At 38.1% G+C, this 27,161-nt stretch overlaps 2 protein-coding genes and 1 long non-coding RNA gene across 3 annotated transcripts; 1 reads left to right on the forward strand and 2 right to left on the reverse strand.

Annotated features, from left to right (window-relative positions):
* Positions 1-134: 134 nt before the first annotated feature.
* LOC307133589 (uncharacterized protein) lies at positions 135-23,273 on the reverse strand (the record flags this gene model as incomplete). The annotated part of the gene is made up of 5 exons (XM_079828696.1): positions 23,010-23,273; positions 11,974-12,091; positions 10,580-10,894; positions 10,208-10,504; positions 135-10,106 (listed from the first exon to the last, which is right to left on the reverse strand). Exons 2-5 carry the CDS (start codon positions 12,055-12,057, stop codon positions 135-137), a joined length of 10,668 nt encoding a protein of 3,555 aa, XP_079684822.1. The 5' UTR covers positions 12,058-12,091; positions 23,010-23,273.
* On the forward strand, positions 22,203-26,766 carry LOC307133615. Its single transcript, XR_013817450.1, has 3 exons — positions 22,203-22,237; positions 23,984-24,136; positions 24,980-26,766. It is a non-coding gene; the product is annotated as an uncharacterized lncRNA (long non-coding RNA).
* apoea (apolipoprotein Ea) lies at positions 23,648-25,809 on the reverse strand. Its single transcript, XM_079828737.1, has 4 exons — positions 25,726-25,809; positions 25,338-25,488; positions 24,926-25,213; positions 23,648-24,152 (listed from the first exon to the last, which is right to left on the reverse strand). The coding sequence occupies exons 1-4, from the start codon at positions 25,766-25,768 to the stop codon at positions 23,840-23,842; spliced, it is 795 nt and encodes a 264-aa protein (XP_079684863.1). The 5' UTR covers positions 25,769-25,809; the 3' UTR covers positions 23,648-23,839.
* Positions 26,767-27,161: the final 395 nt, after the last annotated feature.

The raw sequence follows: 27,161 nt of genomic DNA on the forward strand, positions 1-27,161 counted from the left end.
ACAAGATAAACATTTTTGCAAATATTAGCTTTAAACATGCAAAAGAAAAAAAGTAAAAGTGTCAACATGTTATAAAAATTCATTTTCAAACGTAAATATGTGGGAAACCATCTACCTTCCAACATTATCAATAATCAATGTACTTGTCCATATGCATTTCCCATTGCATGAAGTATGTAATGTTCATAAAGGCTCAACACGCTGCTAAGTTTTTCAGTGCAGTCTGCACATTCAAAACTCTCCAGCGACTCTTCTTCTCGAGCAGTCATTTCTACCTCCATATCAACACTTGTCTCCACAAATCTAGTTCTTCTCGAAAGCTTGCGGCTGTAATCAAGTTCACCATTTTCCATCTCTTTTATGCTTTCGGTTAAATTTGGGTTGGTGGTTTCCTGACCTGCTGTGGCCTGAGGTAGAGGCGTGCTGTTGGACGGAGCAGTGATTTCACCAGTTGGAAGTTCAGGACTGGTATTCTGAGAGTCTGACACCTCCTCTTGTTCATCAGGGTCCAAATTAATGACTGGAATCTGTACTCTGCGACTATGGGGCACGTAGAGCCTGTCAGGGTGGGAATAAACATACATGCTTTCATCATTGGGTATGCCATCAAGTTTGAGGTTTGATATATGATTCCTTCGAGTGGAGGATGGGGTAGATGGTGTGTCACAAGAATCGGACAATTTCGAGGTAGGTGCTTTTGCTGGATGCACATGAGACTTTGGATCTCTGGAATGCCGTATCTGATGAGCATAGAGCAAATCTCCTGTTGAAAAGCTAGCTTTACACCTCTTGCATTTGTGAGGAAAATCAAGGGGCTTTGATGGGATATCAGGGAGGGTCGGACCGTGGTAGGTGGTGTGCGTTTTCAAGTGTTCCTTTAAGACTCTTGTATTTGTGAATGACAGATTGCAAGGGAGACAAATGTGAGAGGTAGAACCATTGTGCAGAAGACTGTGCTTGATTAAGTTTGTTAAACTACTGAAAGTCTTAGAACAGACATCGCATTTGAGACTTTTACAAAGTTTATGAGACTCACATTGGTGAGCATGTAAGCTTGCCTCCTGAATGAAGGTTTTGGGACAGAGCGGACAAGCAAACGGTCTCTGCCCAGCATGGTCAATCATATGTTCTTTGAAGGAGCTAAAGAAGCGAAACTGCAGATTGCACTGATTACAAGAGTAACAGCGGCTTTTTAGGCGATGACGCCGCTGATGTAACCATAGTTTACTCCACCTTTCAAAGAACTGTCCACAATGTCCACAGGTATATCTGAAACCAGGAGCATGCATTTGCAGATGAGCACTCAAAGTCCTGTACCGCTCGAATCGCTGACCACAGTGGGAACACTTAAACTTCCAAAGACTCGGAGTGATTTCAATGCATTCTAGAGAGCTACTTGTAGATGTACAGTTAACATCCGACTGAGTGGGCAATTCGGCAATTGGGAGCTTGATGGGTGACTGGGTAGAATAAGTTTTAGGAAGTTGTGAAGTTGTGTGTCTTGTTTGTGAAGGCTCCACATCCATCACTTTAGGCAGTTGTGGGAGTTGTTCCGAGCTGGTCTGCGTTTGGGAATTCAGCTGAAATCCTGTACTTGGTAGAGTCTGAGATGAGGTACACTTTAAAGGGTAGGTTTGGGTAACACCTTTCAGGATTTCAGATAGTGATGCACCACAAATATGCTCCTCCCCACTTGACTGGCAACAAACCTCACAATGAACATTCATCTCTGAATCCTTCTCATAACACTGTCCACAAGAAAAACAAATGTATGGGGGAGAGCTGGTGTGTGTTTGAAGGTGAAGAGTGTATTGGCACCACTTCCTGAAAAGCTGTTTGCATATTTGGCACTTGAAGAATACGGGTGTGTTCACTTGACCATCAACTCCTTGACTTACAATAAAGCCCTCAATGTTACCGCTTGCCCCATCATTCTTCCTTGCAATGCATGTTTTGGATGCCTGGTGCATCCTAAGTGCAGACAGAGCACTGAACCCATGACCGCAGTGAAAACAGGAGAAAGGGGTCTCGCCGGCATGGTCCTGAGAATGCTTTTTTAGGGCCTTCAGCTGGTTAAAGCCTTTTCCACAAATCGAACATGCATATGGTTTAACAGGCCAGTGACTTTTTTCATGAGCTGCGAGACTTGACAGCTTCCAAAACTTCTTTCCACAGTCTTTACAAGTCAAGGCCTTCTCCACTTCATGCGATTGCATGTGATTCTGCAATTCGAGGTGGTTTACAAAGTTTTTCTTGCAAATAAGGCACCTGTAATTGTCTGGGATCTCTGAACACACATCTGTTGAAGTATTTTTCTTGATTTTAATGTCCTTCTGTGGTCCACTGTTTGTTTTTGATTCCTGCAGGTGGACTTTAAAATGATGTAGCAAATTTTCTTTCTGCAAGAATCTTTGGCTACAGCAAGGACAAGGAAAAGAGGTATCCTGTTTATGTACATTACGGTGAGACTTGAGTTTAGACAGTTGAGCAAAGGTTTTTCCACAGTTCTTGCATTTATAGGGTTTGTCACCTGTATGAATGCGTTGATGAATGGCGTATGCTGTAATGTGCCGAAAGGAAACACCACAGTATTTGCATGTGAGAGGTTTCTTCATTATTTCTTTAGGCTCGGATCTCATTGTTCTCGTATTAGTTCTCATTACAACACATTTCTCACTATCCTGTGTGAAGCCATCCACTTTCTGTTCTGTAGATGTTTGAAATGCATTTTCTATCTCAGATAAGTTGTCCAGTATTATTTCCCCTGACATTTCCACACTTTGTTCATCTGTTTTCTGAGTACATTTCAGCTCAATGTTGGGTTTAATTTTTGTATCCAGAAAAATGTTTTCTGACTCCTCTTTGCCCACATTGCTAGAAATTAAGTTACAGATTCCACTAGACACTCCACCAGAGATTCCTGTTTGATCAATAACCGCAAATAAATCTTTTCCAGTTGGTTCAGCATCGTATTCTTTGTACTTGACTTCTTTCATTAAATTGGAGGACAGGTGAGTGGAAGAACTGCATAGGACCTCTGTTTTTGGTGTTATCTGGCAGGTCTCTACAGTTATTGCAGGGATCATTTCAACACTGCTTAGCTTAGTTTTCACATATTTTGTCTCTGATGTGACTATATTATTTTGGTCATCAGTGGAGCATTCATTAGTTATACTAAACTCTGTCAGTAAACTTTTGGCTGGTTCAGAACAATCTTGTCCTTTGTTATTTTTGCTTTTTGTTGTTAATCTTTGAAGTTCCTCTTGTTCAGTTACAAGATCAGGGGGTGGTTCTTTAATTTTTCGTCTCTTCCGACCACGTTTTCCTCCTTTCACTACTTTAACTTTTGCCTTATTCTCAATCTTTATATCCGCCAGGACATCTCCATCTAGTATAGCAGTTTTTTCACAGAGTTTCTGTTTCTTTGCTGTCCCAGGCATAGGCAAAGATGTTTCCCCTTCCTCATTGAAATCGTTTGTGGAGTTTTGAGAGAGGGAATGTATTTCTGCTTTTTGAAAACCTTTGACTGATGGTTCAGATGTTCTGCTGGATACTCTCAAGCTTGACAACTTAAGTCTTTTGAAGTTCTTCCCTTTTTTATGCTTGGGTACAGGGATGTTGTGTGACAAGTCATCAGTAAGACTCTGAAGGGATTCTGAGGGATCAGTCCCCAATTGTTTGGTAACGGTTACATTATCCACTTTCACTACCTTTCTCTTTTTAAGGGGTTGGACAACTTTCTGCTTCACTGGACTTGCAGCTGCTTTGACCTTATTTTCTGTGCTGTCCTGACATGAAGAGAGATCTGAGATCTGGACAGATGGAGAGGCGTTATCTTCTAAATGTGCTATAGATAACGTCTGTTTCTTGTTTTTAATTGAGGGGGGTCTTCCTCGTCTTGATGATTTTTGCTTAGTGTACTGGCCTTCACAGTCAGCATGTTGCATGGAACCGGAAAGAGTCTCTGTACTGTCCTGACATGAAGAGAGATCCGATATCTGGACCGATGAAGAGTTGTCATCTTCTAAATGTGCTATGGATAAAGTCTGTTTCTTGTTTTTAATTGAGGGGGGTCTTCCTCGTCTTGGTGATTTTTGCTTGGTGTACTGGCCTTCACAATCAGCAGGTTGCTTGGAACTGATGCTGTCCTGACATGAAGAGAGATCCAAGATCTGGAAAGGTGGAGAGGTGTTATCTTCTAAATGTGCTATAGATAACGTCTGTTTCTTGTTTTTAATTGAGGGGGATCTTCCTCGTCTTGGTGATTTTTGCTTAGTGTACTGGCCTTCACAGTCAGCAGGTTGCATGGAACTGGAAAGAGTCTCTGTGCTGTCCTGACAGGAAGAGAGATCCGAGATCTGGACAGATGAAGAGTTATCTTCTAAATGTGCTATAGATAACGTCTGTTTCTTGTTTTTAAGTGAGGGGGGTCTTCCTCGTCTTGGTGATTTTTGCTTAGTGTACTGGCCTTCACAGTCAGCAGGTTGCTTGGAACTGGAAAGAGTCTCTATGCTGTCCTGACATGAAGAGAGATCCGAGATCTGGAAAGTTGGAGAGGTGTTATCTTCTAAATGTTCTATAGATAACGTCTGTTTCTTCCTTTTTATTGAGGGGGGTCTTCCTCGTCTTGATGACTTTTGCTTAATAGTGTACTGGCCTTCACAATCAGCAGGTTGCATGGAACTGGAAAGAGTCTCTGTGCCGTCCTGACAAGAGGAGAAATCTGAGATCTGGACAGATGGAGAGGTGTTATCTTCTAAATGTTCAATAGATAACGTCTGTTTCTTCCTTTTATTTGAAGGGGATCTTCCTTGTCTTGGTGACTTTTGCTTAACAGTGTACTGGCCTTCACAATCAGCAGGTTGCTTGGAACTGGAAAGAGTCGCTGTGCCGTCCTGACAAGAAGAGAGATCTGAGATCTGGACCGATGAAGAGTTATCTTCTAAATGTGACATAGGCAACTTATGTTTCTTGCTTTTATTTGAGGGGGATCTTCCTTGTCTTGGTGACTTTTTCTTAATAGTGTACTGGCCTTCACAATCAGCTGGTTGCAAGGAACTGGATAGAGTCACTGTGCCGTCCTGACAAGAAGAGAGATCCGAGATCTGGACAGATGGAGATGCATTATCTTCTAAATGTGCCATAGACAACTTATGTTTCTTGCTTTTATTTGAGGGGGATCTTCCTTGTCTTGGTGACTTTTTCTTAATAGTGTACTGGCCTTCACAATCAGCAGGTTGCATGGAACTGGAAAGAGTCGATGTGCCATCCTGACAAGAAGAGAGAACCGAGATTTGGACAGATGGAGAGATGTTATCTTCTAAATGTGCTACAGATAACTTATGTTTCTTGCTTTTTATTGAGGGGGGTCTTCCTCGTCTTGGTGACTTTTTCTTAATGTACTGGCCTTCACAGTCAGCAGGTTGCATAAAACTGGAAAGAGTCTCTGTGCCGTCCTGACATGAAGAGAGATCCGAGATCAGGACAGATGGAGAGGCGTTATCTTCTAAATGTGGTATTGATAGCTTCTGTTTCTTGTTTTTAATTGAGGGGGGTCTTCCTCGTCTTGGTGATTTTTGCTTAATAGTGTACTGGCCTTCACAATCAGCAGGTTGCATGGAACTGGAAAGAGTCTCTGTGCCATCCTGACATGAAGAGAGATCCGAGATCTGGACAGATGGAGAGGCGTCATCTTCTAAATGTGCTATAGATAACTTTTGCTTCTTTTTTTTAATTGACGGGGGTCTTCCTCGTCTTGGTGACTTTTGCTCAACAGTGTATTGCTCTTCACAATCAGCAGGCTGCATGGAACCGGAAAGAGTCTCTCCAAGCCTTGTATGACACTCAGTGATGTCTAAAGAGCCCTGGGTTGACACATTTTTAACAAATGGACCCAAGTCAATTACTGGTTCTTCTGGAATAACTGCTGTCCTCTGTGAGCTGTCAGAAATTGGAATTTGTGTGTTGTTTTGAAAATCACAGGCAATTCTGTTATCATAAGATAGATCTTTTTGTTCCTCTTCTTTAACTGTTTGAGTTAACAGGCCTGCAATCTTCCTCTTCTTTCGTCCAGCTTTTCTACTCTTTGTTTTAGGGTTTTGTGTGGCTTTGAGGTCTTTAATTCTACTCTCTTCATTGACTTCATCTTTTTCAGGCTGCTGTGATCCTATAGCCTGACCATCATGTAGTTTACAGAAATCTTGGATCTGTGTAAAGGTGACCATGACACCTGCCTCATCTGATCCAGTTTTTTTCTCTTGTGACAAAGAAACATTAGCAAATTCATGCGTTTCTTCAATTTTCTTGGATTTTTTGGCTTTCTTCTTCTGCTGGTCACAGCTGTGTGCTTCTAACGTTTCAAAATTCTCAAAGGCTACATCCCGCACAACAGATGGCGCATCTGACTTTTTGTCCTCTCTGTGAGCCAGCTCTAGGATATTGCTTTGCTCATCTTCTTTTTGTACTGGCAATTGTTTCTCTTGCGTTTTATTTACCTTCTTCAACAAGCTCTGAGAACATGCAACATCTTCAGTAGTGTTGAAAACCTGATTTTCAACATGACTTTCAGCTGATTCATTCTCAACGTCTGTTTTTATGCAAGGGTCGTGTGTTGCATCCTTGCCCAGAGGTATTAGTGGAGGCCAAAGTGCTGACAAAACTGTAGGATGTTCAGCATGGTCCTCTGGTTGAACATTTCTGACTTTTAGTGTTGATGTTTTCTTTTTTTTATGTTTCTTTGTCAATTCTTCTGACCTTAAATTTGTGTTTCTGTTTGAAACAGAATATTCTTGCTGCACAGTAGCTGGAAAAGACTGTTCTCTAATACTGCTGTTTGCTTGGGTAACACGTGTTTTGCGTTTAGTGACCTTTTTACTCTGTCTTTTCGTCTTCACTTTTATCTTCTTTTGGTTTGGAATATCTGAATGATCCATTTGTGTAGCTGACGCAGAATCAAATGGATGGAGTTCTTGTTGCATTGATTGGTCAACTTCAGGTGTATGTAATGCTTCAGACATTTTCTTAGATTTTTTTGGTGTGCTGTGAGCAAATGAAGTTGAAACACATTCAGTGTTCTGCAAAGTGGCTGTAGAAGTCTGCATGCCGAAAAGAGAAGTTGCATGGCTGTCCTTTACTTCCTCGGTAATTGCATTTTCCACACATCTTTTTTCTTTTAAAGTCATCTGTGAGCTGGAGGCCACTGTGTTTGCACTAGGTTTCGAGGTTATTGCAACAAAATCTTCATGCTGTTCTATATTGAGAATTTCTTCTGCCTCGTTTTTGGTTACAGTCTTTTTTCTTGGCTTTTTCAGTGTGCTAGTTTGTCTAACACTGCTTGAAAAGTCAATCTTTGAAGGTGATCTAGAATTTTCTTGTGTCACAAATGCTAATAAAGATGTGTCTTCAAACAAATTATTTAAGTGGGTGTCATTTGTATTGTTTCTAGCAAGTTTTTTTACTTTAACATTCGTTTCTGAATTTGAAACCACGATAGATGCTAAATCTTCTGAAGGCAGTACAAGAACATCTCCCTTTTGGCTAGTAGTGGATGTTTGTTCCTCCATAAATTTGATATTTGTCTTCCTCCATTTACTTGATGTCTTTTCGGTGTTCATTAGACTGACACCTGAAATGTCAGTTACTGTAGCGGACATTGAATCAACTGAAGACATTGACTCATTCAAATGAGCTGTTTCACAGTTCTCACTGACTGTGTCAAGTGTTTTTCTTGGACTGAACCTTTTCATAGTTGGTTGCACAATGCTGGCATCAGATTCTGAGAGTGGATTCAAAACGCTCTGTTGAGCTGTTGTTTGATCCACTGTAGGTATATGTACATCTGACAATTTCTTTTTCAATGACTTCCTCTGCGTGTGGAGAACAACTGGAGACTCAACTTTAATTCCCGCAGTTGGAACATAATCGGTTTGCTTTAGAGTGGTCATAGAAGGTTGTATGTCCAAAAGAGTAGTGTCACAGTCATCTGTTCTAGTAGCCTTCTTTACAGATATTTTTGCTTTCACAGTCCTTGTATTGGAAATCACCATCTTTTCCTTAGTTTTTGATAATGGTAAGGGAATATCCTCTTGGGGGGCTTTTGTTGCATTGTTGATATCTGCTCTTTTCTTTTGCCTTGATTTCTTTGGGTTTTTCTGAGGGCTTTTTGAATGCTCAGTCACTGAGGTTGAAACAGAATCTGTTTGACTCACAGACTCTAGTAAAGACTGACTATTCAGGAGACTAGTTGCATGCTTATAATTTTTGCCTTTAGAAGCTTTAATACCAGGTCTTCGCACCTTCTGATGCCTCTTGGAGTCCATTAAGTCTGCCTCAACTTTTGAAAATGTTGTGGGATCAACATGCAGATCACCTTTGCTTTGTAGTGTTTGCAGAGCATATTTTTTTGTTTGCAATGTTTTCTTTTTTGTAGATTTTTCTGAACTGCACTCAGCAATATCGGACTCTAATCTAGAGACGGCCTGTTGGATTATCGCTGGGTTACTGTCTTTCAACAGGGTGGTCTCACTAACCTGAACATGTGTTGTACAGTCCTCTTCTGAGGACAAGACAGCACCTTGAGACAAACACTGATTGTCAAGTCTGGCAGATTTTTTTGCTTTTAAACACAACCTTGTTTTGTTCTTAAGTTTCCTTCTAGAAACAGCCTTCCTGTCAATCATGGTGGTTGACGGTACTTTTACCTGAGAGGTTTCAGAGCAACTATGATCTGGTTTTTGTGAGGTCTCTGCCACTAGCTCAAGATGTGTCACCTGCAGTTGTGAATGGCATAGTGATTTGCTTGTAGATGAAGGTGGGTTAACAGCACCATTTTTAATTAAGTCCTCTTTCAGTGAAGTACTGTCATGATTAGTCAATGAAAAGTTTTGATTAGTGTCTTCACATCCAATTGTGTCTGGTTTGACAGCACTGTCTGATATTTCTGATCCATACACTGAACCGTCATCTCTTTTTGATTTGTGTATCGGCCCAATTAGTTCCTCAAGTTCAGATTTTTTTCTTTTTCTTGATTTCTTATGCTCTTGCAATGCTTTCTGTAGGTTAGGCGGAGAGGAGCAATCAATCCTTGATGTGAAAGAAGGTGGAGCTGCATGAACATTCTCAGTAGGTGGAGGAATACTGTTTTCTGAAGTAATGTTGAGAAATATATTTTCAGAGTTTTGTAACTTTTCATCACAAGGCAGAAGTACTGTACTTGGATTTAATTTGTCACTTTCCCCTGGTTCTATTTGAGAATCCTTACATTTATAATCAAGGTGAATTTTGTTGGATATAACAGTTTGATCTGGGACTGTCTCTGACCCTGAATAAAAGTTCTGAATTTCAGGGGAAGATCCTGTTTCCACCTTTAGACCGAGTTCAGCATTTTTTGTGTTAACAAATGTCTTTTGAAAAACAGTTTTATTTTGTTCTGGTACAGACAAACTGCTCTCTGAGGTCCTATCTTCTGTTGGAATCTGCAGTTTTGAGTTTTCACATTCGACCACAGCTGGATTTTGACTGCCCAGTGAGGCTGAAGAGGATACAAGATCATGATCCTGTTTTTTTAGTTTCCTGCCAAAGTATTGAGTTTCGGGAAGACATGCAGCACTTTTCTCTATTAGTGTAGTCTCAGAGGCAGGCAGATTGCTTGTGTTTACCCTCTTGTCTTGCACATCATGCTCAAAAGAATGATCCTGGGTATTAATTGAAGTGTTTCCACCTGTAACCTCTGCTTGGTTAAAGTCCTTTTGAAGATCAAGATGATGAAGACCATATACAGAAGAACCTTCAAGAACAGTTTCATTGTTTACTGTTGCATGTTTGAAGCAAATATTTGTGCCCGCAGTTTTTCTAGGACTGACATCCTTGCATGTCTTGGGTCCTTGTGTTGTTCCCTGGAGGGTGTGTTCAACAGACTGCTTGACAGAAGGAATACCCAGGAACTCTTCACATTTCATAAAACCTTCTGATGAAGAAAAAGGAGTGTATGAACTCCTATTAAATTCTGGTAAAAACCCTGGCTCATTTTCTCTGATTCCAGTCATTCCAAGTTCCTCTGTTCTTAGAGATGTTCCAACATCTAATATGCTTTGTTCATCATTTTCCCCCTACAAATAGATTAAATACATGACAATAAATTAATTAATTGTGGTTTGATTGCGTGAATAATGTTTTATAAAATATACACTCAAAAGATTTTTGCTCCTACCATTTCCAGAACATCTTTCTTTTTACTGGTGCCATCTGACAACATTGAAATAAAGGAATCCGGTTCTCCTTTCACTCCATGACCATCCTGCTTCTCATTTAGTTTGGATCCTGGTATCTTATAGTGGTCCTTTAATGTAAATTTTGCCTCAGTTTCAGGTCCTTTATATACAGGATTCAAGCCCATTAAGGGGCCACATACATCCATGGATAAAGACTGTTCCATTTCCATTCCATTACTCATCTCTAAAGAATCTTTGATCACTGATGTCCAATTACAGTTTCCTTGGTCTTGGTCCTGTGAAAGAAATAATGGAGGTTACAATAAAGAAATAACAATTAATTTTGGGTATGCACTGTAGAGCTCACATACCTTTTCTTGAGGCACATATTGGGCACATCTGGATGGAAGCATATGTGTGACACTAGCTGATGCTTCACACAAAGGGTCTTTCAGAAAATCACTTTTTTCCCTTCTCTCCACTACTATCTTTTCATCCACTGCAGTGCCAGGTTTAATGAGACAATTATTATCGGGAGAACATGAATATTTAACAGAGCTTGTTGTCATTTCCGAGGAAGTTCCATGGTAATCTGGTAACAAAGCCTTAAATGCACCACTCATACAAGATGACAGTGATGACATGGGTTCTCCAGCAGCAAAGCTGTCTCCTATCAAGTCATGATCCTAAAAAAAATATTTAAAAAGAGATATTTAAGTTCAGAAGGGAAGAGCTGGATGCAACCTAATAATGTTGCTATTCAGTTGCTATCATTTACCTTTGGCTGTTTTTGGAGCCAGGTTCTGTGGGAGAACTCTTCTGCTCTCTCTCCATAATTCACCTTAGTTAATACTAGAGATGCACCGAAATGAAAATTCTGGGCCGAAACCGATACCGAAAATTTAGGATGCACTAGGCCGAAAACCGAAACTGAAGCTGAAAATGGCTTCTTTTAAAAACGTGTCTATGTGTATATATATATATATAGCTTGAATTTAATGGATCTGAAATTGATTATAAAATAATCAAACTTTTATTAAGTTACATAAAACCTAAAATATTTTTTTTACAATAAATATAAATAATAATACCAAATAATATTATTCTTCAAGTTTTATGTTCCATCAAATAAAATAGTTTTTTAACAGTTTTGCAAAAAGAGATCCACAATTATCTGAATAACTGCACAGAAAAATCACAGAATGGTTCTCATTAAGAACATGAGATTCTGCACGGAATAGTCTGTCTGTGCACTGTTTGTGCTGGTGCTTGGGGCAGATAAATAACCTGCGTGCAATCCGTGCAAGCAATGGAAAGCGGCCTTCGTTCGCACACCAGTAGTCAAGGGGATTGTCGCTTCTGGCAATGGGTAGTTCAGCTGGATACGTCTCTATTTGTTCTCATACCGCTGACATGCTTAATCTTTGATAGGCAGACGCGTCGCGTCATAAGAGCTCGACCGTGAGTGAAACTTAATAGCACAGTGGCGAGCGCGTCGAGTATAAACTACTCGTCCATTTGGGGAGGAGCGCGCGCAGTCAGCGGAGGCTCGCGCTGCGGAGCCAGGCGAAAGTATAAACAAGGCTTTAAGCGCTTACACACGGATGAGGGGAGGGGCGGGTGACATTCATTTTCGGTTTATATTTTCGGCTGTTTTTTTTATTTCGCCCGAAACCAATAATGCCATTATCGGCGGCCGAAATTTCGGTGCACCCCTAGTTAATACTTTATCATAATGTACAGAAATATAGTTACTGTAACCTACCTCCTGACGTTCCCCTGCTGTATTATAGGGAACTCTGCTGTTTTGGCTTCCATGTTTATTCCATGGTGGTAACTCGCCGTCCATGGTTGATCGGATTTAAAATGCTCTCGTAAAATGCCTGTGAGGGGGAAATAGTTGAGATTTAGTTTAAAGTAGGGATGTGCCGATAGGATTTGTTGGGGTCGATACCGATTTTAACAAACAATTATTGGCAGATCCAATACTTGTATTTGTCACTTGCACTCTTATATATAAATTGTCATTAAAAGGAACACGTGCCATAACTTTGTCTGAGCTCTAGCCTAGCTTAGCACAAAGACTGGAGGTAAATGGCTCCAGCTAGCCTACTAGGGCTGCACGATTCTTGCTAAAATGTGAATCACGATTTTTCTCCATGGGAATTGAGATCACGATTCTCTTACACGATTCTCATTTTTTCTTATACTTTAAAATGAATAAAAATGTTAAATAAAAGTAATTAGTTACAATTAAATTAAAATGTAGAAACAACAAATGTAGACAGACTAGATGTAAATATAAATAAAACATTTTTTATTTTTTTTATAAGAAAACGCTTAACGTGGCTTAATGTACTAAGACAGTGTTATTAAGAGACCAAACTTAACAAAAATATTCGATAGAACTGCTTGTGCTTGGTTTGTTACAACAGTTGTCTGCTTGCTTCCTCAGCGATGAACTTTTGCGGCTATTTTTTTCTTCAACTGCTCAGGATCCATCTCGACGAGTGCAGGCAGATTCTCCTGGGAGGGTGCGCGGGAACAAATAAACTAATATGGATTTGAAATTATTTTATCATCTTGAAATACAGGTGGAGAGAGCATTTTCTTGTGGTGCCCTCCTCAGCACTTGGTGCCCGACGCGCAGCGCGTGATGCGCGTAATGGGAGCGGCGGCACTGTACATGCATATATTTTTTATATATATTCGTTTGCACGTGACTGTTTAAAACCCGTGTTCTCCCTTGTCTGACCCGACCCGACCCGCACACGTATCCGACACAGTCGGGATGTTTTTCACCCGTTTCAGCAATATTCGTGGGTACCCGCTCTGCATGGCACTTTAAAAACCGGACAGTTTATTTATAGTTCGATTACGGATATTTCACGTCATGTTCGAATGCATATTCGAATATCGAATAAAAAGTGACAGCCTTAAGGGCTTTTGTTATATCTTTGTGCCGCTGGGAACTTGGAGGGTATGGCGATGCTCCGTACAACGTCTGAGTTATGGAAGTTTGCGTGGTCTGGCGGCTGGTATTTTGTGGTGTGGCTCCCTTGTCTCTCATGGCTAACTCATACTGTATTTTGTGGTGACGTTTGACGTGATTGTCTAGATTAGTGGTGTTACCTTGCGGTGCTGCGACGATTAAAAAGCACTGTTTGCAAATAACTCTTTGCGCATCGTCTTCAGGTTTAAACCTGAAAAAGCTCCACACGGTGGAATGTGCTCCTTTTTTTCTGTACCAATGTTGTTGTTACACCCTCACTCTCACCGTCGCCACCGGGATTTTTCACACTGGGGTTCATTTTTACATCTTACCGCTACAAATCTGACTCCGTTTAGGTCTGCCGCCTTGTTACACGTCAGTAACAGCGGAACATGGCCAATGAGGGAGAGGAGAGAAGTGGAGATTTATGATTGATTGGTTAGTGTTTTGTTATTGTGTGAGTGTGACAAGCTCTGTGACCAATAACGCGTGAACGCAGCATGATCTGAGGGAAATACACGGAAGTGAATCGCCAACATTAAGAAATTAGATCGCACTTATGTTTGAATCGAGATCGTAATTTTTTTTCTATTAATCGTGCAGCCCTATAGCCTACTGCTCAATAAGTGACAAATAAAACATCAACATTTTCCTATTTACATGTGATGTGTATAGTTACATTGTGTACTAAGTCCGACGGAAAATGAAAAGTTGCGATTTTCTAGACCGAAATGGCTAGGAACTATACTCTCATTCCTGCGTAATGATCAAGGAACTTTGCAGCCGTACCATGCAGCGCCCGAAAATAGACCCCAGTACGTTTTCTGTGCAAGCAGGTAGCTAACCTAAAGTAGGTTGCTAAGCTAAAGTCCCATAAACTTGGCATGTTCCTTTAAAATAGATAATATATTAATCATGTTTTAAATCAGCAAAGTAAAAAAACAAACATACATTAACTTATAGCCTAGAAGCTAGTTTATAGCTGCATTATCAAATAATTTCTAATGAACATAGACTGGATCCATTTAACATTCAACAGGCCAAAATAAATACATAAATACAACAGAACAAAGATACATATGAAATAGGGCTGGGCGATATGGCTGAAAACTGTACCACGATATAAGTGTTTCATATCGGTCGATATCGATAATTATAGATTTTTTTATGACCCATTTAAAATAAGGACCAGGAGAAAAACATTTTACATTAAAAAAATGTATTTTAAACTTGACCTTCCTCTGATTATAAGCCCCTCAGTTATAAAGGTAGAAATGTCAACACAACCATGGAAAACACCCAAATAATTAATGTAAACATGTTTATACTCTGCGCGTCCGCACGAGCGCGAGGGTGCGCGCAACAAAAATTACGTCAACGTGAAATGGGTGGTCGTGCACGTTGAGAGTGCGAGACCCCGGCTGAATCCGAAATTGCCCCCTAAACCCTCATTCACTATTCCCTACGTTAATCCACTAATACAGTTCACTTGAAGGAATGAATGAAAACGAGTGAGTGAAATCGGACAGTCGCTGTGTGTACATCGGCTGTACACTCGTTATTGCGGTGCAAAGTGGGATAGAATGAGTGCACTCAATAATGTCCACTATGGTTTCGGACACCACTACAAATGGCTGTCCCCTCATATAATGCCCTATTTGAGGGTATAGGGGATGATTTTGGATTCAGCCCCCATTTCGCTTGGTGGTGAGCTTTCCGCGTGGCTCCGCAACCGAAGATTCGCGAGCTCGAGGCGAATCTGGCCGAGCATGATGTCTCACCACACCGGCACCCAGTTTGCACGTCTAAATCAGTTGCTTATATTTACAAAAATGAGCCAACAATAGCAGAAATAAGCCCTTTTAATGAAGATAAAGATTCATGTTTAATAAAAATGTTTAGAGAAATGAGAAAATGTTTAAGAGATTGTTAATTTAGTTATATACATGTTCTCCCATCCATATATTCTGTTCTAATGTCACAAGTAGGCCTAATACTGGGTTTTACACTATTCTTTCGTAGTGTGGTTTTGGTAAAGTTTACTAAAGTAAGCATTGTCACTTGTGTAGTACCTTACTACTTCTCACCACTGTTTCCTGATGGTTTATAGAACTCCTCGCCGGTTCTGTTACTGAAGAATCCAACACGAGACAACGATATGGCGTGTCACGCTAGTGCTGGGCGGTATGACCAAATATTTATATCACGGTATTTTTCAAAATTATATCGGTTTTGCGGTATATGACGGTATTTTTTTCCCCTATGCATGACCGGGTGTTAACCACATTTTCTACTAATTAAGAGAGGAAATACTGCAGTAGATTGACTAGAATGCCCTATTTTACTGTCACGAGTGAATATTGTAGAAAAATTCCACAAGAGAATTAATAGGCCTACAGGTTTACAAAGCACCACAAAATGATGCTGTGGGGAGACAACAACCAATAAAACACATGCAACACACTCATTACAGACAAATGCATATTAAAATATGACCATGGAGATTTAAAAAAAAAAGAGTTGAGGGCACTAAGCATTTTAAAAATCTAACCTATAACAAAAACTGACAAAACGAGGAAGAAACGCGTAAGAACATTTAAAAGGTCGAAGGATATTTGCAATACATTTAAAAGTACTACAGTCTCTGAACAAATGGCACACGTAAGTTTAACACAGAAAGAAAGTTACATTTTTGCCCATTCTTGTTTGAATTGTCAGCCTATTTATTAACTTACATCGTCTTCTGTGTAGCAGAATAACCCATCGTGTCATCGTTCAGTGTCCTTTGCATAACGTTACATTTCATTTGAAGAAGACGTGATGAAATAAGTGCGCACACACGCTGCAGGTTTATGTTTAGAGCACTAGAATATATGAAATATGTCCATAAAAATTCTGTAAATAGTAATAGCCATCTGTATATTATATTACATATCCACCTGTAAATTCTGTTTATAGTAATAACCATCTGTATATTATTCACTGTACATATTCACCTGTAAATTCTGTTTATAGTAATAACCATCTCTATTTATATATATATTTATATATACTCAGTACATTTCCATGTCCTGCACTTATGCAAACGTTGTATATCCTGCACTTGCTGCTATTACACTTCTGGTTAGACCTAAACTGCATTTCGTTGCCTTGTACTTGTACTTGTGTAATGACAATAAAGTTGAATCTAATCTAATCTAAAAAACTTAAATGCGCTCGCTCCGGTCTATATGTGCTATAATATGATCCATGTGGAGAACGTTAATCTCAGCTCCGCGCAGAAACCGCTCTCTCGCGCCGCGTGTAGTTTGAATTATCCGTTGTAATCAAGGGCTGAATCCGAAATCGCCCCCTATAACCTTAAATAGGGCATTATTTGAAGGGACAGCCATCTGTAGTGGTGTCCGAAACCATAGTGGACGTTATTGAGTGCACTCATTCAATCTCACATTGCACAGCAATAACGAGTGTACAGTTGATGTACACACAACGGCTGTCCGCATTCACTCACTAGTTTTCATTCACTCTTTAAAGTGAACAATATAAGTGGATAACGTAGGGAATAATAGTGAATGAGGCTTTAGGGGGTGATTTCGGACTTACCATAGGTTGCGATGCAATAATCAGCTGTGCTCTCACTACAGTGCATCAGTGAAACGTGACCCCTCGAACAGTGACGCTAAGCCGCGTTCCGAGTGTCTGATTGCGACATATACCAGTATTGCGGTATCATTAAAATTCATATCATAACAAAAATAAATACCAGTATTCGGTATGAACCGTTATACCGCCCAGCACTATGTCACGCCCTACGTTGCTTGGTTACCAGAGAGCGAATGCCTTTGTTTATGCTACCAAACTTGCTTCGCAACCTCTGGTTTCTTCCGACAAAGAAAAAAATTATCAAACGTTTTATCGGATGCATTTTTTATTGATATCGATTCCGTGTATCGCGATACATATCGTTATCGTTTTATAGCCCAGCCCTAATATGAAATAAACAGTGATTTTTAGGTAGGTTTAACAGTTTCCACAGAAATAAAGTAAACAAATGTTAAATAACACTGCATATTCTTCACTGTATAAATTTAATACATATATTATTTTTATATTTAGATGTAGCTAAATTCTACTCTACAACATTAATATATTTCTGTGACAATTACAATATTTAAACTGAACTTTTATTTGGACGGGTTGTCGTGAAGACCGTCGAGTTTCTGTGTGTTTATGATAGATTTTGTCGTATGAAACGGTAAAATGCTCATGAAGTGACTGGAGATGAGGTTCATGCATTCATGTCCACATATATTGAGGCGGCAGAGGCTGAAAAACACTGCATGTATCAGTGTGCGCAAAGTAAATGAAACCGCGCGTCTGCGCCATTCATTCACACAGAGACATGCAGTATTCATAATTAAACAGTCTTTTTGCGGCTTAATATTCACAGACACTAGTATATATTGATTTAAGTGTACTGACCTACGTTTTATTTATTCATCAAAACTTTGACAAATTCCATGACATTCCGCGTTATGCAGTAAATTCCGTTTTTATGACTGGATTCCGTCTGTGTTTTCCACATCGCAGAAATGAATCTTTATTATGGCTGCACGATTAATCGAAATCGAACCGCAATCGCGATTTGGCTTATATGCGATTATGAAAGTGTAAAGGCTGCGATTTTAATTAAATAAATATATGCCCAGGTGTTAGTGAAGAGCGGCTGTGATCAGTAGCAAACGCTGTAATATTTAATAACATATTTTAACTCACTTCATATCGTCAGTTGAGTGTTTGAAATGTCCTTTTTGTGAGTTGATGTGGCTTCTTATCACAGAATGAGGCAGACAATGTATTATTTTACAGTATCTTATATAGTTCTTTTTATTCAGCTACAGCGTTAGCTTTTATTATAGCATTATAGCCTATTACTTCTCTCTGAGACATTATGTATGTGACAATCCATACGTTTTTCATCAGTGTAAAGGTGTTTTTTCCCGCAGTAGATGCAGGCACATATTTCATATTAAAGATGTAGACTTGTTCTTGATTTTGCATACCTCCTGACAAAAATGAAGAAATTGATATCTAGTGATTTTTAGTCATAGGCTGCCTGCATGTTAACAGGTAACCAGGGTATCTGCAGGTTTCACCAAGTCAAATTTAAGACTTTTTAAGACCTTTTCAAGACCATTATGAATTAAATTTAAGACCTATATCACGCAATTAAAAAAAAAAACGTACAGAAGGAAATGCAAAATCACAAAATTACTTGCAAAGCAAATTAATTTATTCAAATTCAACAAAGTATTAGTAAACTTGCACTTCCTCATAGCTCAATCCAGGATTAAGCCCACCAGGATTAATATACAAACACACTACTGGTCAAAAGTCTGAGAAAGGTAAGATTTTTTAATGTTTTTACAGAAGTCTCTTCTGCTCACCAAGGCTGCATTTATGTTATTAAAAATACAAAAAAGCTGTAATATTGTGACAGTTCTGTTGTGACTGTTCTCTATGTGAATATATAGTAAAGTGTAATTTATTCCTGTGATCCAAGCTGAATTTATCATCATTACTCCAGTCTTCAGTGTCACATGACCCTTCACTAATCATTCTCATATGAGGATCTGATGATCAACAAACTTTTATGATTATTATCAGTGTTGAACACAGTTGTGTAAAACAATTTTTTTTTAGGATTCTTTGATGGATAGAAAGTTCTAAAGAACAGCATTTATCTGAAATAGAAAGTAAAAAAATTATTTCTGAAGGATTATGTGACTCTAAAGTCTGGAGTAATGATGCTGAAAACTCAGCTTTGAATCACAGAAATAATTAGCATTTTAAAATATATTGAAATATAAAATAGTTCTTTAAAATTGTAAAAATAAAAAATAAAAAAAAATAAAAAAATCAATACTTTTTTTTGCTGTATTTTGGATCAAATAAATGCAGCCTTGGTGAGCAGAAGAGACTTCTTTAAAAACATTTTAAAAATCTTACCGTTCTCAAACTTTTGACCGATAGTGAGTGTGTATGTATACATTTTTTGTGAGATCAAAAAAATTACTGATTTTGTGGTGGTCATTTTCAGAAATGTGCATGTTTTTTTGTGTGTGTTTTTTTCCCCCATAATTAGGATGCCACATTTACCATATCATTATGTTAGATGCACAATAGTCACACATGGCAATAAAACTAACAAAATGCATGAATCTTGTTTGACAATAGGACAAATAAATACAACTTAAATATACAGATACAAACAGTGCTTTAAGTTTAGGTAGGCTACTGTTTGTTTTTCCCCGTTGTTGTTGTTTGATTAATATTAACCACACAGGCAGGAGGGGGTATAGGCTAGGCTATATTGAGCTGCTTTCACTTTAAGACCTACAGTAATGTGCCTAGATTCGGTACACTTGCGCGAGCGCTGACAGGCGGCAAACGCGTGCACAGAATCCGCGGCCAGTCTTGTGCAAGAGTGGATAGTAAGAATTATGTTTAATTATCAACAGTATTTTAGCTTATTTCTGTTGACAATGTGTAGTAAAATAAATAGCCCAGTGTTGGGGAAAGTTACTTTGAAAAGTAATGCATTACAAAATTGCGTTACTCCCTTAAAAAGTAACTAATTGAGTTACTTAGTTACTTTTTAATAAAAGTAATGTGTTACGTTACTTTTGAGTTACTTTTTCTCACCTGGGCTGGGCTTGCTTTTTAGTTTTGTTTTTTAATAGCAAAAAAAGTCATTTTTTGTGCAAATGTAAAGACCTCTTCATACCAAAATTGAAATAATAGGCCTCAGGCTGAGGTAAAAATGTGCTGCCATTCTGGATAATGGAAGAATAGGAAGCAGGAGAAAAACGTTTTACCAATAAAAACAAAAAATCTAGTAATTTTTGCTCATGGCTTAACTGAATCATCAAAGGTCAGCAGCACGACATTGGTCAATAAAGGTAGATTAAATGCATAAAAATATTTGTTCTATTTAACATTTATATATTTGAGGTTTGAGTACTCTGATTTTGCATTTGACTGATTTTATTCATTTTGAGGAGTACAGAATCTTTATTGTGCAAGTGAGATAAATAAATGCTCACATTTAGTCTAGAACTACAATAACCATCATGTTCACACACAACGCCTTTCCTCTTATTTTTCACAACATGGGGGCAGGAGAGCTGTCAGTCAAATAAATGTGAAAAAGTAACTTGCGTTACTTTTTTGAAAAAGTAACTCAGATATTTTGTTGTCAATTTGAAAAGTAATGCGTTACTTTACTAGTTACTTGAAAAAGTAATATTACGTAACTCAAGTTACTTGTAATGCGTTACCCCCAACACTGAAATAGCCTACAATCATTTAGACTGGAGTGAGGTGAAACCAGAACAAAGTTGTTATTAGCTAGCTGATAATTTTATTAAATTGCATATGGCAGAAAATTAGGATATTTGTTAATTTTTAATGCTACTTTTTAATATTGATATGATTATATACCAAAACAATTATCTGTAAATTAATAGTGTAAAAAATTAGGAACAAAAGAAACAAACATCGATGTAAGAGATCATACAAAAATATGAGATATCAAAATAAGATGATCAAAATTACTAGCATTTTTTTTTTTATTGTCAGTATTGTGCTCGCAGATCACGTGTGTGTGTGTGTGTGTGTGTGTGTGTGTGTGTGTGTGTGTACCACCACCGAAGACCATTTTTGACCCAGGAAAAACCCTGGACTAATTCACGTGGGTATTTCCATTTTGCATGAAAGCGTGTCCTGACAGTCTGCATAAAACTGAAATTATAACCAAAAAATGTATACCCAAAAAAATCACAATTAAAAAGCGCCTCTCTTTTTCAGACAACATATGCTTGATGTATCAATTAATGGGATCGTTCACCCAAAAATGTCAATTCTGTCGTCATTGTCGTCATTTCGTCAAGTTGTTCCAAACCTGTATGAATTTCTTTGTTCTGCTCAATACAAAAGATTATATTTTGAAGAATATGGGGAACTAAATGGTTGATGAACCCCATTGACTTCCACAGTAGGGAAAAAAATACTATGGGTCAATGGGGCTGACATTCTTCAAAATATCCTCTTTTGTCTTCAGCAGAACGACAATATTGGTCCAAAACGGTTCGGTATGAAAACGTGTACCCTTACACCCCTAATATATATACATTTTTATCAGTTTTTTTGACATTACACATTTTTGCACAGAAGCCTAAAATACTTCCTTGACTGTTGTCATGTTATAAGCTGTCATTAGATTACTGTGAATTTTTTATTTGTGGATGTCCCAATCAGGGTGCAGGATGTGAATTTTTGAAATAAATGTTTATGTTATATATTTTGGTTGCAGTTGTGAGTTAATAAAAATTTAACTGGTTGTGTAAAATTGGCACATAATATTGAATATGAATTGATATACCCCTGAATCGAATCGTACCATAATCGTATCGGAAAATATTGTATCGCTGGCTATGAGAATCGATATTGAAATGGCGATGTACCGTCCGATTTACACCCCTAATTAAAAAGAGTTTATTCTCATTAATAATATGGAGAAACTGATGAAGTAGACGTGTCTCCAGTGATGACGTCCAGCCAATCACCACTCAAAATTAAGGCATATACCTCACTTTATGGCGTTGGTTCAACTTTGCTTTTTAAACCAGAATAACGAAATAGCTCCAAAAAAAGGAAAAAACTTTTTCCCCTTATGATAAACTTGAGTGCTACTGTTGTTCATTGATTTGCAACGGTTTACTTCTCAAAAAATTTGTTTTAGGGTTTCATGAACCTTTTAAGTGTCACACTGCTTGACCAACACCTTATTTATTAGCAAATGACTACTCCATAAAGTTGATTGCTCCATGATGTTATAATACTCTCATTTCATTTATTTAATTTATTATATTCTCCATGCCTGCAACTTCTCTATCATTATATGGTAACATTTTCAAGTCTGAAACTGCCCCAACATAGCCGACATACCTCTATGGCACAGAGTAAGGAAGTAACGGTAAGCCAAATTTTTGTAACATCTTTGTTTCCATCCATTTAACTATATTTTCTATTTCATTTTAGATTTTAGTAAAGGAATAGATTTTGTTTTACAGTGTGCAAACTGATAAATTAATTAAACAATTATGATTCTTGTAAATGTGCATTTGTTGATGCCAACAAATACAACATACACTCAAAGTTACTTGTTTTGGTTAAAAGGTTTCTGTAACTTATGTAAAATAAAAATAAAAACAGACAGAAATTCAAGCAATGACTAAATATGCATCCTGACAAACGCAACTCCACAAGTGATTATTTTGCTAATGACAGACAAATAAAAGAATAATTGAAACATTTTTCGTTAATATTCTAAGAGTGTTTTTTTTTACCTCCATGTTCATTTCAAAAGCACAAGGGGCAAGAATTAACGTAACTAAATTGCTTGCAAAACACGGGAGGGGATTTATTGTGCAGTCGACCGTAAAATATGGCCAAAAGGCGTATACTACTAGTGCACAAATAGCATTTCAGAAGTTTTGTTTGACTTACGTGTTTTTGTTGGTCGCGCCAGCATCTTAGCTGTATGCTAACTTGCAAACAAAACCTTATTTAATTTATTTAAAAAAAAACTTACATGCAACACGATTTATATGGATGCCCCGTTAAAACCCCGTCTGTCGTCTGCTCGATAAACACTATAAAGCAGTTCTGGTAAGCATTTTTTGTATTCTTTAATAAATAAACAAGAAAAGCCACTGGGCGAAAACACAGTGGGCTAGTGCACTTACCGAGAGGTCTGCACGCTTAATCCATGTCTCGCTCGCGGTCATGTATCATTTGCTGTTATAAGTATGCCCGTTCATCTCAGAGCGTTATTACTGAACGAATATTGGTGTCGTGTATGTTATATTTCGTGTTTAATACATTTGCTTATGTTCCTCGTGGTGGTCTGTTGTGGGGTCCTGGTGTATCCAAACACAACATCCGTATTAGACCGGAAGACCGAGAGGTGGTGTGTGAGACTGCTCGGGATTTCATTTATGTGTTGAACTGGAGAGTGCATTTTCATATAAGTTACATATTGGACAATTGGAAACACCCACACAACACAACATAAGGGTCAATGACAAATTATATTTGATGAATAGGAGAATTTAAAATCTAGTTCAAAAACGTACATTTTTGTTTTTACGTTGGTTTGAAAAACGTTACATTTTATGACCGGACATGACCTTTACATTTCTGACTCTAAGACCCTCAAAATTATTTTAATTTAGAAATTAAAACATATTAATTATAATTTATCATATAAATTATTTTTGAATAAATAGATTCAGACGAAAATTAATGACGTCATTGACCCATGTGCATGTAGAATGAATTAACAATATATATGTGTATAACAAGGATACTCGTATTCATTGGTGGATGCTGTTTTTTTTTATTATGCTTTACATGACATAGTCTACATCTGTAGCTTCATACATGTAGTACTAATGGTGGTAGGTATAGCTATTTCACTCATTGCTTTTACATTTCCAATACCTTCATTTATGAATGGAAAGTTACAATAGTCAATCCAATAATTTTTCTGAGACCTCATTCTTATGCACTTGTATTAATAGCCTAGTTGCTTCTTGGCTTCAGAGACATAGGGCTCAAACCAATTTCGTAGCTCCTCTGATTTTTCCTGAAGAGTGTTACGCATATTTTCTGTGGTCTTCTCAGCTTGCTCTCTGAGGTCCTGCATTTGTGATTCCAGTTTCTCTTTTACTCCTTCACCCTGGCTTCTCAGCAGTTCTCCCAGAGTTGTCAGCTTCTCTTCAGCACGCTGTTGCATTGCAGTGAAGTAAGGCTCAAGACGACCCTTCACATCCTCCACACCCTGAGCAGCACGAGAACCAACCTCCTCAAAGTATGTTTCCATTTTCCTTTAGATCAGAGGACAAATTGCTCAAAATGTAGATTTTCATAGAATATTGTAGTATAACTTTCTATATGCAATATATATATAAAAAATATTACAAAATAGTGCATATCTATGTTATTAATAGAGTTTTGTTAATATATTACAAGATGTTTCCATTTTAAACTAAACGTATCATATTTCACATCATATTTTCCCTTCCGCAGAAGTGAAAATATCGGAACCAAAATGTGAAAATCTGTTTATTTATTTATGTATATCGAATGTACATCTTAAACTGATGAGGCATATTAAACAATGAATCTCATGAATATTAAACAGTGATAATAATAAGAACATTAAGTTATTATGTTTGCTTTATGCACAAACGTTTGGGTTAGAAGTCTCTTATGCTCAAAAATCAAAAGTACAGGAAAATATAGTGACATTTAATTTAACATAACTGTTTTGTATTTTAATATATTTTAAAATGCAATTTAATTCTGTGAGGGCAACGCTGAATTTTTCAGCAGGCATTATTCAAGTTCTAATATGCTGATTTAATGCTCAAGAAATGTTTCTTATTATTATGAATGTTGAAAACAATTGTGCTGCTTAATATTTTTGTGGAAACAGTAATGCATTTCTTTGTTCAGTAGAAAGTTGAAACAAAGTTGAAAATAAAAGTAGGCTTATTAATTTCTAAAAAAAAAAAAAAACACGGTGGTGTACCTTTTATAGAAGTGGAGCAAAAGATATGCAAAATGTCATGTAGTTAAGCTTAATACCATGACTTACTTGTTGATCTCTTGGATGTCCTTGTTAAAACGTTTCCTTAATTTCTTGGCATAGGTGTTGACCCTGTTCTTCACGTCTTCAGCGTTCTGTTCCACCATAGTCCGGAGCTCCTGAGTGTATTCAGTGACACGATCCTTTGCGTCCTCCATGTGTGTGCGGAGTTTGCTGGCCAGCAGTTGCAGATCTTCGTTGAATTTCTGGGCAGTTTCCTGCGCATACGGGGCCAGTTTGGAGTGCAGGTCATCTTTATACATCTGCAGCTCCATCATAGTGTCGCTGATCAGTGTGCTGCAAAGAATTTCAAAATGAATTTCAGTATCATAAATCAGCTTTCTTCCCTTTTGTCCGCATCTTTGTAAACTGAGCTGTTCAGATGTTTGCTCTGCGGTGATGTTTTGTAGCATTTACTCACTCTAATTCTCTGGCGAGCTGGGTGGCCTTGATGTTGTCCCTCATCTCCTCAGCCCTAGAGGTCAGCTCAGACACACGGTTCCAGAACTGATCCACTGCCTCTTCCCAGCTGCTTTTTGGCTCATCCTGAAGCAGGAAGCGCCCCTGGCAGCCTGCAAAGTCAGAATGGAGATCAAATACTCTTTAGCGCTTGGAATATTTTGTTAATGTAGTCCATTGTTGTAGATACACCATCTGTACGGTCAAGGTCTCAGTGAAAACCATCACATAATCCGTTCAAATGATTCAAGTTCTTAACATATGCATCAAATCAAACTACCAGCCTCTGTTGAATTAGCATCTGGTTAATAAACTGTTTGTGAAGATTGGCAGTGTTGATTGTCTCTTACCTGAAATGACAGCGAGAGCAAGGATTACCGCCACAAACTTCATGATTGTTTTTGGACAGTACACCAGACAGATCTTCCAATGTGTTCTGCAACGAGAGTTTTTGAAACAGCTGGTATTTATATGACTTGGATCACAGTCATGTTGATAGTCATAATGTGACTATGAACAGGTGAATTGGCAGCCTGTGTCCAAAGTTCTTCTCTTCAGATACTTGTTTATCGCAGTATCCCATTCCACGTTGCATGATTAAAGGTTCCAAAAGGACAAGATGTGCTATAATTCAAAATTGTTTTGTAAAAAATGTATGTAGTCCATTGGTTTAGGTTATCTTGCCACCTACGTGAAAGCACAGAATATTTGAACATCAATGTATTTTCATTGAACACAATTGAAATATGGTCAATTCAAAACAATCAAAGAAAGAAATTGAAAAGGGCAGAAAAGACCACGTCTTAAAAAGTGAGACAATAATGAAATTCGTAAGTAAATGTTAAAAATGGTAATATTTCATTATTATGCAACATGACATTTGCTTTGCATGATTCAAGGATCAGAGCTTATCATTTATCTCTCTTCTAGTTACCATTTTATCACTTTGTACTTGGAATGAGCATTGTAATGCTTAAAATGTAGCTGTACGTGTTCTGCACTGTAAACCAACAACACGTTTGACATGTTTTCTTCTGTCCATTATTGGCTTCTTTTTACACATGGTTTTATTTTCCATGTCTGTTTTACAATTACCAATCAAAAAAATGTCATTGTATTTTAAAGTAACTAAAACACAAGACACCATGTCAGCAAACTGCTATCATCTCATTCAGGAGAGAATGAGTCTATTATCTTGAGCATTTCTTACATGAAGTCTTTGTGCAAGAGGTCCATGATGAAGTCATTTTGACGTAGTTAATAGATTAAATAATAGGTTGTTTTGATAAAGGTATCTGTGTAATAGGTCTCAATTGGAGTATCAATATAAATGTGCAGACACTGATGCATTGTCATTTACGCAATTTACATTAAAAGACTTATTGCCTGGTTATCGCATTTAGTTTATTATTATTACCTAAGGGGTTGGACAGTGAAACAAACCCTGGCCAATAGTGTTGGAGGTTTCACTATACACCAATCAAGCTTAACGTATTACAATATTGTAACAATATTGTGTTGGTCCCCCTTTTGCTGCCAACACAGCCCTGACTCGTCGAGGCATGGACTCCACTAGACCCCTGAAGGTGTGCTGTGGTATCTGGCACCAAGATATTAGCAGCAGATCCTTTAAGTCCTGTTGTATGCAAGGTGGGGCCTTCATGGATTCAGACTTGTTTGTTCAGCATATCCCACAGATGCTCGATTGGATTGAGGATGGTCTGCAACAATGCTTAGGTAGGTGGTACGTGTCAAAGTAACATCCACATGGATGGCAGGACCCAAG

This window comes from Gobio gobio (assembly GCF_949357685.1).
Source record: "Gobio gobio genome assembly, chromosome: 11".
In the NCBI taxonomy this organism is placed as follows: Eukaryota; Metazoa; Chordata; class Actinopteri; order Cypriniformes; family Gobionidae; genus Gobio; species Gobio gobio.